Source organism: Trichosurus vulpecula, chromosome 2, assembly GCF_011100635.1.
Source record: "Trichosurus vulpecula isolate mTriVul1 chromosome 2, mTriVul1.pri, whole genome shotgun sequence".
Classification (NCBI taxonomy): domain Eukaryota; kingdom Metazoa; phylum Chordata; class Mammalia; order Diprotodontia; family Phalangeridae; genus Trichosurus; species Trichosurus vulpecula.
In genome coordinates, this window is record NC_050574.1 from 65,453,467 (window position 1) to 65,466,778 (window position 13,312).

Below are 13,312 nucleotides of genomic sequence, written 5' to 3' on the forward strand. Positions count from 1 at the left end.
AACGAGTTGGAAGAGTAACTTCAGAGGTTTAAGGAGGAGCAGGGAAGTGCGGCTTTTCAGAAGCCAAGGGCACAGAGGGAGTCCAGAAGCAGAGAGGTCAGCAGCAGCCTCTTTGAAAGATCCCAGAGAATGAAGACAAAAACAAAGGGTGCCTCATTTAGCAATGAGGAAGTCACTAATGCTCTTTGGTGAAGAAGATTCAGGAGTTAGGTACAGCTGAGCTTAGAAGTCAGAGAGCCAAATAAGCTTCATGACCAGGCAGATCCAGGAGGTTTAGGAGATCCTGGGAGTTCTGGGTCAGGGAAGTTTTAGTACATGGTACTTCAATACATTGGGATTAGACCTGTGACATCATTACTACAGGGAATTCCCTTTACCAATGCAAGTTGACATGTTCTCTGTAACTTATAGTCCAGAATCAAAATGTCTAGATCACTGAGAGGTCGCTGAGTTGGTATGTGTCAAAGATAGGATGTGATCACAGGTCTTTCAGGGTTCAAGTCCAGATCTCTCTTCACTCTACCATATTGTCTCACCCATATAGCAGGTGGAAAAAATCCTGGGGCCAAAAGTAAGGTCAAGAGAAGGAGCTGATACTATGGAGAGTAGCCCATAGCATGGTGAGGCCTAAGGCCAAAAAACTAGATCTTAGCATCTTTTGCAAAGGCTGATTTCTTTGGAGAGAGGAGGATGCCTATGGTAGTAGACACACCAGGAGATTCTTCGTCACCCATCAGCCTTAAGTGTGGTCAGGATGCTGCCTTCTATAGACAGGTCTGATGAGTGACCATTTAGCATATTTCAATACTAATTATTGATTTATTGTTCATGGGAAATAGATTATAGCATGTCATAGATGTAAGAGTTCGAAGAGACTTTAGGGGCCATCTAGTCCAACTGCCTCAATTTTCAGAGGAAGAAATTAAATCCCAGAAAGGGTCAATGACTTGCCAAGGTCACATGGCCAAGCATAATAAAAACCACTGACATTGGAGCACTTAAAATTTTGCAAAGTGGTTTATATAAGTAACACCCTGAATTCCTTCTCCTTCTCAGCTTCATAATTTGTAGATAATATCCAGAGGCATGATCTAGTTTCCCAGGACATTAAAACGGGGCTCCTGTTAGTTAATTTCATCCAATGGCTTTCAAAGACTTTTCACGCTTAGTCTAAAGTCTTTTCATTGGTCTAGGTGCTATTTCGCCTAGTTAAGGTATCCAAGTTAAAATGGGCTGGGATGCCTCAACCCTGTCCAACCCAACATTTGAGCCTCACAACAAATCCATGAGGTAGTGACTAGCCGCACCTTTAATCCCCATATTACAAGTGAGGAAATTGAGACGTAGAAAGGTTAAGTGCCTTTGCCCAGGGTCACTCACTGCTAGGGAGTGCCAGAGGAGGGATTTAAACCCAGATTTTCTTGACTCTCAGTCTACCATTCTATAAGTAACAGAAGTAGGCCTTGAATCCAGTCCAAAAGAATAACTGATTTTGCATAGGTTCCCAAAGTGGACAATATCACCCCCGGGGGTGCTGGAATGATCCAAGGGAGTGGTAGTCACCTCAGGTGCAATGGGGGTGGGGCATTGAATAAAAATAAGGGGAAGGTGGAAGCATAAGGAGAGAAAAAAAGATAAGAAAATTTTGAAAAACCATTCATACAGGTTTCATCTGTTACGTAACAGAGTTAAAGTCATAAAGATTACATTATTTTCCAAATAAACATACAAAATGCCAGTTATAATCGATCGATGGTCAAGTCCTCCAATAGGTCGTAACAAGAAAGTGTTGTCAGGTGAGTATGTTGCACGTCGTCAGGAAGTCCAGCATGCATTGGCAGGAATATGTGCGTGTAATGACTTGTTTACAATGCGATGCTGTAGAGTTACACAATGCGATATTGCCCCATCAAAATTTCAATGCAGGAAAAAAACCCACAAATTTACAATAAATTATTAAAGTTAAAATATGTCATTTGAAAATATATCATTTATATTTTTGAAATGTTTCAAATTTCAAAAAATGTTAAAGGGTTGAAGAAAGTAGATTTTCTGGGGGGCGCTGAGTAATTTTTTTAAAAAGGGGGTGGTTGGCCAAATAAGTTTGGGAACCTCTGACTTTACTGCTCAATAACTTTCCATGGTCCCCAATTCTGCAGTTCCTTCTCGCTGCCAGCAGGTGTCTCCAGGAGATGCTCTAATCTAACTCTTCTTCAGCTCCAAAGGGGGCAGTAAAAGATGGGTCTTTCTGTCTTTGGCCTCCCCAGAAAGGATGTAAAACCTCTGCGTTAGCAAATCCTCTTCTATTCTTGGGCAGGGTCATCCCTGGTGGGAATATCTCCAAGAACTGTGTCCGATGGGAAATCGTTTTCCATGACTACAGAGATTTGGACGTGGGCATTTTGACAGGAAATAGATTAAAGCAACAATTTTCTGGAGGAAGGGTCTTTGGAACAGACGGGTGCATTCTAGTCCCCTGTTATCCAAGGGAGCTTCATTGAAGTCAAGACGCAGAATCCTTTGACCCACCCCCTGTCTAGTCTTCTCTCCAAATAGCCTTAACCACCTTTGGCCACAAGATGGCACCCAAGTCCCAGGAATAGGGATGGTAGGCTTCTATTTGGTGAAACCAGCTCCCTTCCAGGCCTGGGGAAGAAAGCAATGGGGCAAAGAAATGCATGTGGGTACTGCCCAGCAGATCCAAACCAAGGCCCCAGCCCGTCATCAGTCCCACATCTGCACAGTAGGAGCCAGAAAATGAGTAGGCCTCACCCAGTAGATTCAACAAGTTTCCTACTTTAAAAAGATGATGGATTATAACCTGTTAGAGCTGAGCAAGAGCTGGGAGACCCTTAGAACACAGGATGTCAGAGCTGGGAAGGACCTTCAAAAATCTAACCCATCTTTTTCAAGCTCTCTCCTGTCTGCCCCATCTTTCCCATTCTCCTAGTACCCATTTTAGTTCCTCTCTCTGTAAACATTCTCCTTCATGCTCACCCAGGCCATTGTAAGTGCCGATTAGGGGATCTTTCTGTCTCAGTTCTATACCATCTCCAATCCATCCATCATATCATGTCTTATTAATGACCCTATTTGAAGATTCTGATGACATCCCTCATCTACTCAACAGCCTTCTCTGGCTTGACCTTTCCTATACAATAAAGTGTGGCTGCCACTCCTGAGAGGCAGCCTGGTGTTCTTGGGATCAAGAGGGATTTGGGTTTGACTCCCAGCTCTGCTACTCTCTGTCCATAGACAAGTCACTTAATTTCTTAGAGCCTCATGGTCCTTTATCCATGAGACCAGGACGTTTGTGGTATCTACTTCATACAAGGGGCTGTTAAGGCCACATGAAATAATATTTGTAAAATACTTTGTAATTCTAAAGCATGATGTAGTTAACAACTCCTATTATAATATCTTAGCATTCAAGGCTCCCCAGTCCAGATCCTGCCTACCTTTCCAGCTTTGTCTTATTGAACTCTCCGTTTTGTTTTATCCCATGCCTCTTTGCCTTCAATACACCATCTATCATCCCTAGAATGGACTTCTCCCATCTTTGTCTATCAAATCCTTCCCCTCCTTCAAGGCCCAGGTCAGGAGCCTCTCCTCCACAAAGACCTGTCCATCCCTGAGCAAGCTTCCCATCCCTGAAGTTCTCCCAGAACTTTGCCCGAACCCCTCTTTCTCTTGTACTTATCACCCTCTTTCTTTTACTCCTAATCATTATACACAGTCTTTCACCAATTAGTTTGTAAGGTCCTTGAGAGCAGGGCCTGCATTCCAACCACAGAATCTCAGAGTTGAAAGGAGCCTCAGATGCCATCCAGTGCAATCTGAACAAGAATCTTAACTCATCATCACCTCCAGCTTCAAATCCCGTTTGTCTGTGTTGTTATTATTGTTGTTGTCACTGTCATATTTTTATTATTATTATTATTATTCAGCATTTGCTTTTGTAAGACTTTGAGTTCTAAATTTTTCCTCTCTACCTTCCCTCCCCCTCTCAACAAAACAGCACACAATCTGACACAAGTTATACATATATCATAATACACAAGCTTCCACATTAGTCGTGTTATGAAAGAAGTAACAGAACAAAAGGGGAAAACCGTGAGAAAGAAAAACAAACAATAAAAGAAAGAGAAAATAGATCTGCATTCAAATTCCATAATTCTTACTCTGGACATGAATAGCATTTTGTATCATGTGTCTTTTGAAATTGTCTTAGGTAATTGCCCTGTTTGGCTTTTAAAGACCTTTATAACCTGATGCCTTCCTGCCTTTCCAACTTTCTTACATCTTACACATACTCTAGGATCCAGTATCTCTGGTTTACTTGCTAATCTTTGCATTCAATGCTCCTCTACTGACTTCATTTTCACTGGCTGTCCCCCATGCCTGGAATTCTCTCCTTCTTCATACCCCCTCCTAGCTTCCCTGGCTTCCTTCATGTCTCAGAGAAAATCCTACATTCTGTAAAAAAAAATCTTTTCAAGTCCCTCTTAAAACTAGCATTTTCCCTCCGTTGATCATTTCCAATTTGTCCCATATAAATCTTGTTTGTATATAGTTGCTTAAATGCATTAGAGTGTGAAGCCCTTGAGAACAGGGACTGGTTTTTGCCTTTCTTTGTATCTCCAGTGCTTAGCACAGTGCCTGGCACAAAGTAGGCACTATAAGGAAATACCTGTTGACTTGTCTGGAATGGACTACAAAATCTCTAACAAGTGGGTGTGAAGGCTCATCTTGGATCTCTCCAGTGAACAGAAATAAATCCCCTCCCAAAGAGGGCCATTCCACTTGGGGAACATCTCTTTGTCATTGTTAAGGAGCTTTTCCTTTGTCAAACCTTCCTCTCTCCAGATTCCATCTAATTCTACCCTCTGGGCCCAAACAAAACCCATCTAATCCCCTTTTCCCCATAATAATCCTCTTTTTTTGGTTGGAACTAGGTTGAGTAAAGCTTTAAAAACCAAACACAAGTTTGTATTTGATCCTAGGAATACTAGGAAACCATTGATGTTTGGTGAGTGGGGAAATGAATGGAATCTTGAATAGAACCTCAGAGAGTCCATATACTAAGGGTGTGTGCGCATTTTATCAGAATAATTGCCATCCCCATTATCCGTGTCATCCTCCTTTCCCATTGCCACCATCAAAACCACATTCAATATTGCCTGCCATCGCCACTATCTCCATCACCATCACCAGAGAAACGATCAACCCCTGGAGAATTCTTGACATCATGGAAGGGTTAAAGACAAGCATTTCCTGCCCTGCTGAAGCTTGAGATCTAGTGCTGAGAGAGACCAAGGAACCTAGTACCGAGACACCAAAGGCCTAGACTCCTAAGAAAATACAAACTGACACCTACCTTGTTGATCTCTGGGAACTTGAGCCGGGCTCCTTCAACCTCACTGAAGGCTTTGTTGATGGCAAACTGGATGGCCAGGCCTGTCATAGTGCCCGTGGATAGAGGCTCAATCTTTTGCACAGCTTGCAGGAGACTGGCCTTGGTCCCATAAGCCTTGAGGGGGAACTCATGCTTGACGGCACTGGCATAGTTGACCACTCCTACCCGAGTCGTGTTGGGCCCCACATCTAAGGACTCGATGACTTGGGACAAGAAGACCTTGACTTTTTCAAATTCCCGGGGCCGCACGCTTCGGGAGCTGTCGATGATGAACACCAGGTCTGTGGGCCTTGTCCTGCACAGGTGCCCTGTTTGTTGGAGGGGAGATGGAGAAGTGTAGGAGAAAAGGAACCAAGGGTCATTTTCCAAGGCCAGGCCTGGGAAAACAGCAAGACATTAAGAAATTCACAAGAACAACTCACAATCAGGTCAAACAGAAGCCATAATTACCCAAACATTTGTGGATGACTTGTCCAAAGTATTCAGAGTCAGTTACCCATCCCTTGAATTAAACAGGTTGTTTGTCTATGTTTAACCACATATTGATCCTAGAAGGAGAGACTGGATGATCCCTACAGTTTGAAGAATGTTGGAGGACTGGAATAGGGTTTCCTAAGGAACTTGCTGATTGACCTTGTCCCCTAAAGACATTCAAAGGAGTGGTTTCCCCTTCTCTCACCACTACTGCTACTCAAAATGTAGTTATCCAATTCATAGGGGGTTGGAGGGAAGGGAGGAGAGGACTTGATAGTCAGTTAGAATCCCCGCAAAGTAACCTGATTCAAAAATCTTGGAGGATAGAGTTGGAGGATAAAGTAAGGTATAATTTAAAAAAAAAGGGCTAGGAGTAAGGAGGCTTCGGCTTAGAGTCCTGACTCCCCTATTAATTTGCTGTGCAACCTTAATGAAGTCACTTCCCCTCTCTGATCCTGTTATTTCATCTGTAAAATAAAGCCTTCTTTATTTCTAAGATTCCTTCAGGGTCCTAACATTTTACATTCTCAAGTCCTTTCTGACTTTCTGTTAGAAAGTCTTTTTCAGCCCTTTCCAGTCCTGACATTTTGTGTTCCAGGGGCCCTCCTTGCTCTGACATTCTGTGTTCTAAGGCCCCTCCCAGCTCTGACATTCTGGGTTCTGAGGGCTCTCTGAGCTCTGACATTATGCTCACATCCTACAGCAGTCTTTTCCTGATTCCCTCAGATGTCAACCCCACTCCACCCCCTCACACATACACACACCCATTACTTTGTATATATCTTGTGTTTACTTATCTGTAAACATGTAATAAACAGTAGAATGTAAACTACTAGAGGGCAGATACTTTCTCAGTCTCTGTGTCCCCACTCATAGCACTAGGCCTGACACATAGGGGCACTCAACAAATCCTTGCTTGTTGACTGTCATATTCTGAGTTGAGTAACATATATTTGTCTCATCCTAGAAACTGTAACACAGAGGGAAATCCTCTGAAATACAGTTTGCCAGTACCAGGAGCCAACTCACTGGTGCTTCTGAACTTCACTCATCCAGGAGAAGATGGAGTCTTCCACCCCTCAGTGCCACACACACACACACACCACTACCATCCAAAGACTAATTCTCCTACAGATCTGGTCCCTCCAAGATGTGAGTTGATACCTAGATAATACCAGGATACTGGAGTGGGGTGGGGGTGGGAATTACTTATAGAATCATAGAATTATAGTTGGGAGGAGCCAAAGAAGCCTTTCAGTCCAACTTCCTCAGATAAGGAAACTGAGGCACAGAGAATTAAGTGACTTGGGATCACACAACTAGTGTGAGGATTTAAACTTAGATCTTCCAGACTCCAAGTCCTAATGCCCTGGCATTATTCACCGGATCACTGCACTCCCCAGCATCACCTGCTCACTCTTTGATCCAATATTCCAAGAGAATATGTACTCATTCATTGATTCATTCAGTAAACATGCAGTAAGTGCCTACTGTGTACAGAGCACTATGGTAGACACTGAGATACAAAGACTAAGATATAAGCATAAAGAATTAGAACACACAACAGTTCATAAAGGCATGGGAGAGCTACCCAAAAATCTTCAATTCGTGAGTTCTAGGGGGAAATCCCACTAACAACAGGGTGTCAGGGACTACCTCCTAGAGAAGGGGATATTTGAATTAGACTTTAAAGGTAAGGTAGGAATTCAATAGCTAGGAATTGGGACAGCTAGGTGGCACAATAGAAGGAGCATGAAGCCTGGAGTCAAGAGGACCTTAGTTCAAATCTTGCCTCAAACTTATTCTAGCTATATGACCCTTGGCAAGTCACTTTACTCTGTTAGCCTCAGTTTCCTCATCTGTCAAATGAGCTGGAGAAGGAAATGGCAAACTGCTCCAGTTCTTTGCCAAGAAAACCCTAAAAGGGGTCACAAAGAGTCAGACACAACCAAAAAACAACTGAACAGGAATTCAGCAATTGAAGAGAAGGAGGGAGACATTCTAGGACCAAAGAGGTAGAGAAAGAATGGAGCACATGAGGAAAAGAAGGTGAGGTGGCATGAAATTATGGAGGGCCTTAAATGTCAGACAAAGAACCATAGAGCTGGTAGTCATCTTAGAGTTGCCTAGACCAATCCCTCATTTTACAGATAAGGAAACTGAGGCCCAAGGAAATTAAGTGGCTTGGTCAAAGTCACATGAGTATTAGGATCACAAATCAAGAGCTGTGAAGTACCTGGAAAGCTATCTAGTCTCACCCCTTCATTTTACAGCTAGGGAAACTGAATCCCAAGGGGGATAAGTGACTTGCCTAAGGTCACACAAGTAGTAAGCATCTGAGGTAAAATTCAAACTCAGGTCCTCTTACTTCACCCCTAGTACTTCCCCCCCCTCCACTCTGCCATGCTAAATAATGGAATGCCAAAGATGGAAGAACCTCAGACAGCATGTAATCCAATCTTGACTGATGCAGGGGTTTCTCCCCCCTGCACTATCCCTGGCAGGCAGTCTCTAGGTCCTGGTTGTTAGAGACAAAGAACTCACTACTTTGTAAGGCAAGCCCTCCCACTGTTGGACAGCTCTGATCATCATGTCAGGCAGTTTTCCTTATAATAAACCCCAAATCTACCTCTTTAAACCTCCTTCCACACCTTAATCGATTCTGCCATCTGTAACCAAGCAGAATGAATCCCACTTAACATTAAAAACTGGTTCTGTGAAAGCATGATACAATGTGAGACAACATTACTTGGGGTCAATTGGTCCCTAGGAGCCACATGCATACACAGGATTCAAGTCAGAGGAGTTAATGCTGTTTCCATTGACCAGGGAAGAAGGGCAGGGAGGTGACTTGGCAAGCCTGTTCCCAATAGCCTTAATGAGGACATTTGTGTGTGTGTGTGTGTGTGTGTGTGTGTGTGTATGCCTCCATGGGGGGGAGCCTCATGCAGACTCAGATGGGGGGTGCTGTAGATTTCGAGAGGATGCAGAGGTGGAATGGACAGGTCACAGTAACTCTCTATGAGAAATAAAGGAGAGAAAGGTGCAAAATGACTTTTTTGAACATGGTTTTGAACATGGGACATCAAGGGAATGGCGGTGCTAGAGACCTGAATATCCCTAGCCCTCTCCCTTGCTCCCGATTACCCTGAAATCGTAGTATACTTAACTGGTAAGCACCTAACACGTTACAATGGAGTGGACACCGACCTGGAAATCAGAAGACTTGCCCAAAATCTGTGATTTGTGGGGAAGTCAAGTCAAGTCAACAAACATTTATTAAACCCTACCTACGTGCCAGGCCCTGTGCCAAGTACTTGGGATACAAACAAAATAACAATAACTACTACCATAAAATAACAATAACCACCACCACAACAACAATTCCAAGAGCTGACAATTACATAGTGCCTACTATGTGCCAGGCGCTGGGCTAAGCTCTTTCCAATTATCAGCTCATTTGATCCTCACAATAGCCCTAGGAGGTAGGTGCTGGTATTATCCCCATTTTACAGATGAGGAAACAGGTAAATAGGATTAAGTAATTTATCCATGGTCACACAGCTAGACAGTACTTGAGGCTGGATTTGAACTCAGGTCTTCCTGACTCCCAGCCTGGAAAGACAGTCCCTAACCTCAAAGAGATTAATGGGGGAAAACAGTAACTAAAGAAAACTAAAAAGGGGACAGAGAAGAAAGGTCCCTAAGTAGGGATATGTCATTGAAGTTGGGGAAATGAAGGCTGGCTGGTCTGAGCCTCTCCCCAAAATGGTGATTCTGAGAGGAATTCACCAATGAGAAAAGGGGCTGTAGGGGGTGGAGGGAGAAGGCAAGACACTATCTCTCTGGGTCTCAATCTCCTCTATTGGCAAATTGTGATATTGCTTATATTAAACCTTGTATAATTAGTATATTGTACTGCTACTGGCTCCATCTACCTCGTGGGCATGTTAATCGATAATGAATCAACACTAAGCACTGATTAAGCACCTACTGTGTTCCAGGCAGTGTGCTTGGTGCTGGGGCTATAAAGACAAAGGAGAAAAGGAACTCACAGTGGTCTTCCAGACTTCTTTGAAGCCCTCCTGCAAGGGGGACCCTCTGCTTCTGCAGGCCATACTGCTGTACTTTGGGGCATCTCAAATTGGGATGCAAGGTCTGTCTCACCTCACCTTGTCCAGCCGGCTCCTTGTGCAGTCATGGGGGACCACACAGAGCAAAGCTAATCTCTCTTCCACATGGCAGCCCCCCAAATACTCAATTCAGCCACCAGGACCCCCTTACTGAATCTGCTCCTTAGCTGGGCTCGACGGCCACACCTTTTCAGTTACCCACAAACCCCAGTGGCCTGAGCAGCAGGGTGGAGGAGCTGTCCCTATGTGAAATAGAGAATTAAACCAGGGCTGGGTGGACAAAAGGAAAGCACAGTCGGACACCGATCTGGGGCATCAAGCAAATGCTCCCTGGAGACTTCCTTCCAAGAATCAAAGCACGTTATTGAGGGGAAGTCAATGAAGCTTTTCCTGAGAGTATATCAATGAGTCAAGGCAAAGGAAAAAGTGCGAATTCCCAGCAACTGCTCCTCTGTTTTTGTGGCCACCCTGTCTCTCCCACTGCCCCCTGTCCGTTTCTCTGCCCCCATCATTGTACCCACTCCCATCTCCCTCTTCCCATTCCTGTTTCTCCCACTGCCCCCTGTCCATTTCTCTGCCCCCATCATCGTACCTGTTCCCATCTCCCTCCTCCTATCCCTGTCTCTGTCACTAATCTTGTATATCTCTTTTGCCCTGACCCTCTCTTTGTCCCTGCTCCTTCCTTGCCTCGGTCACTACCCATGCCCCTATTTCTGCTCTTGTCTCTTCCCTACCCACCCCACCCCTATGTCTCTGCTACCTGTATGACCTTCAGCAACTCATTCAATCTATCCAGGCCTCAGTTTCTTCATCTGTAAAATGAGGGAATTGGATTAAACGAACTCAGAAATCCCTTCCAGCTTTAAATCGATGATGTTATGATCCCATTTCCCCCATTTCTACTTTTGAGCTCTGCCCCCTCTCTCTGTATGCCCCTGCTCCTTTCCCTCTCTCTGCCTCTGCTGGTACCCTAACCCCAAGCCCATCTTAGTTTCTATCCCCAACTCAGCCATTGTCCCTGGCTCAGATAAAATAATAAATAATAAATAAAACCAATCAACAAGCATTTATTAAGCCCCTACTATGTGTTAGGCTCTGACTCTATCTCTGCCCCATCTCTTAACTCATTCCTGCTCCTCAACCTGCCCAACCTCCACCTAATCCCTATCCTCGTGTACACTCCTCCCCCCTGGGTAGATAGAACACTGGCCTTAGATGTCAGAAAGACCTGTGTTCCAATCCTGCTTCAGTCACTAACTAGCTGCATGAGCCTAGACAAGTCACCTACCCTTTCCTAGACTCAGTTTCTTCATCAAAAAAAGGTAATAACAGTGCCTCCTTCACAAGCGTTGTGGAAGCCCCGATATAGACAAAGTGTAATGTACTTCACAGACCTTGAAGTGCTAAATCAGTGTTAGCCATTTGAACCATTATGTCATTATTTAGTCCGTCCCTGCCCCATCTCTGCCTCTCTGCTCCTGATCCTGTGCCTGTTCCTCCTTGGATCTCCCTGGTTCCATGCCCTGGACCCTGCCCTTGTCTCCCTATCTCTGCCCTGTGCCCTCTTGCTGTATTGTGCCTCCAAGTACCTCTTCTCCCCAGCAGGGCTCCCCCGGTGTCTGCAAGCCTGTGCCATGAAGGTGGCCCACTCTCTGTCTCCAAGGAGGTAGCTCTTTTCAGTGCATCCTAGGCACCTAAGCCTTCAGATCCACTGGAGGGGCAGATGCTGAGCCATCCCTTACCTCTGACCTGTGGGGGTACTCCCTGAGCCCCAGACTTCTGGAGAAGAACCAGCAGGCTGCAGAGCAGGAAGCCAGAGGAGAAGGTCCCCATCATGTTTCGTCAAGGCTGGAGGCAGACACCAGAGTGTCTCTGGAGCAGCTGGAGTGGAGGTAATAACTTGAGGGCCCCCCCCCTTCCAGAGGCCAGGATGAGGCCCCCGACTGACATGGGGCAAGGAGGGGGGCGAGGACGCTGAATGGATATGTGTGTGGTGGGGGACAGGGGCGGGGAGGGAGAAGGAGGAAACAGGTTGGCATCCAAGCTGCTCAGTCTTGCCCTGCCCTGCCTGCCCACAAGGGCCCCATTGCTTGCAAAGGCAGCCAGTGATTCGACTGGAATGCAGGGAATCTCAGCAAATCCCATCAGGGACCAGGTAAGCAGTGGGGGGAGAAGAGGGAGGGAGGGAGAGGGAGCAAAAAGATGGGAGGAGGGAAGGAACGGACTGATGACTTGGTTGGGATTGGGGTGGGGGGAGGAGCTTAGATGTACTCTATCTGAAGTTTCCTGAACAGCCCGTGGGCCCAGGCCTGTGGGGTAGCCTTCCACAGGGTGAAAGTCACTTTTGACTATGGTCTCACATCATCCTTGACAATCTCTCCTGGATGTTTCAGTAAGGGATTTCTTTTGCCTTGGTGTTGAAACCTTAGTATTCAGTGATTGCTTACTATAGGAATATATTAGCATTTCTATAGGGCTTTACAGACATCCTATCTTTGGATCTTTACTGCAAGCCCATGGGATATCTAAGCAGGAAGAAATATCCCCATGTTCCAAGTTGGGGAAATTCACTGGAGAAGCTCAAACACCAAATTCAAAAGCAGGCTTCATAACTAAAATTCAGCATCTAGAAGCAAGAAGCTGACAGTTCTGCTATCTTTGACCCTGGTCAGGCAACCTAAAGGGCGTTGTATTCAGTCCTGGGCACCACATGTGAGAAAGAATATGAAAAGATCAGAGGCCAAGAGGCTGGGGGGCGGGGGGGGGGGGGGGGGGGAAGGGATGCATTTCGGGAACATCCAATCACATTCAAAGGGCCATCTGGCACCATAGAAATAGAGCCAAAAAAAAATCATAGAGCAAACATCTAGAGCCAGAAGGCTACACAGTCCCATCCCTTATTTGACAGAGGAGGAAACTGAGGAACAAGGAGGTTTAAATGACTTGCCCAAGGCCACACAATCAAAATTGCAGATAGTAAGTGGCAGGATTCTCAGTGCTCTTTCTGCTACAACCTGATAAAAGTCAAGTCAGCAAGCATTTATTAAATGCTAACTGTATGCCAGGCACTTTGTTAGACCCTGAGAATGCAGAGGCAAAAATTAAACCTTCTCTGCTCTCAAAGAGTTTATGTTCCATGGGGAGAGACAAACACACATATACAGACATATGCAAAATATATAATTGGGGGAGGGGAAGGCCATAGTAGTCAGAGGGGATCAGGAAAGGCTTCATGCAGGAGGTGGGATTTAAAAACTAGGGATTCTTAGAAGTGAAGGGGATGAGGGAG

General features: G+C 45.1%; 1 protein-coding gene across 1 annotated transcript in view; it reads right to left on the reverse strand.

The window, feature by feature from the left end:
* MATN1 (matrilin 1) overlaps positions 1–11,859 on the reverse strand; it is a 31,655-nt gene extending 19,796 nt beyond the window's left edge. Inside the window, exons 1-2 of the mRNA XM_036747243.1 lie at positions 11,766–11,859; positions 5,378–5,724 (exon numbers count right to left, since the gene is read on the reverse strand). Coding sequence (XP_036603138.1) covers positions 5,378–5,724; positions 11,766–11,859 — 441 coding nt within the window. The remainder of the gene's footprint in view (positions 1–5,377; positions 5,725–11,765) is intronic.
* Positions 11,860–13,312: the final 1,453 nt, after the last annotated feature.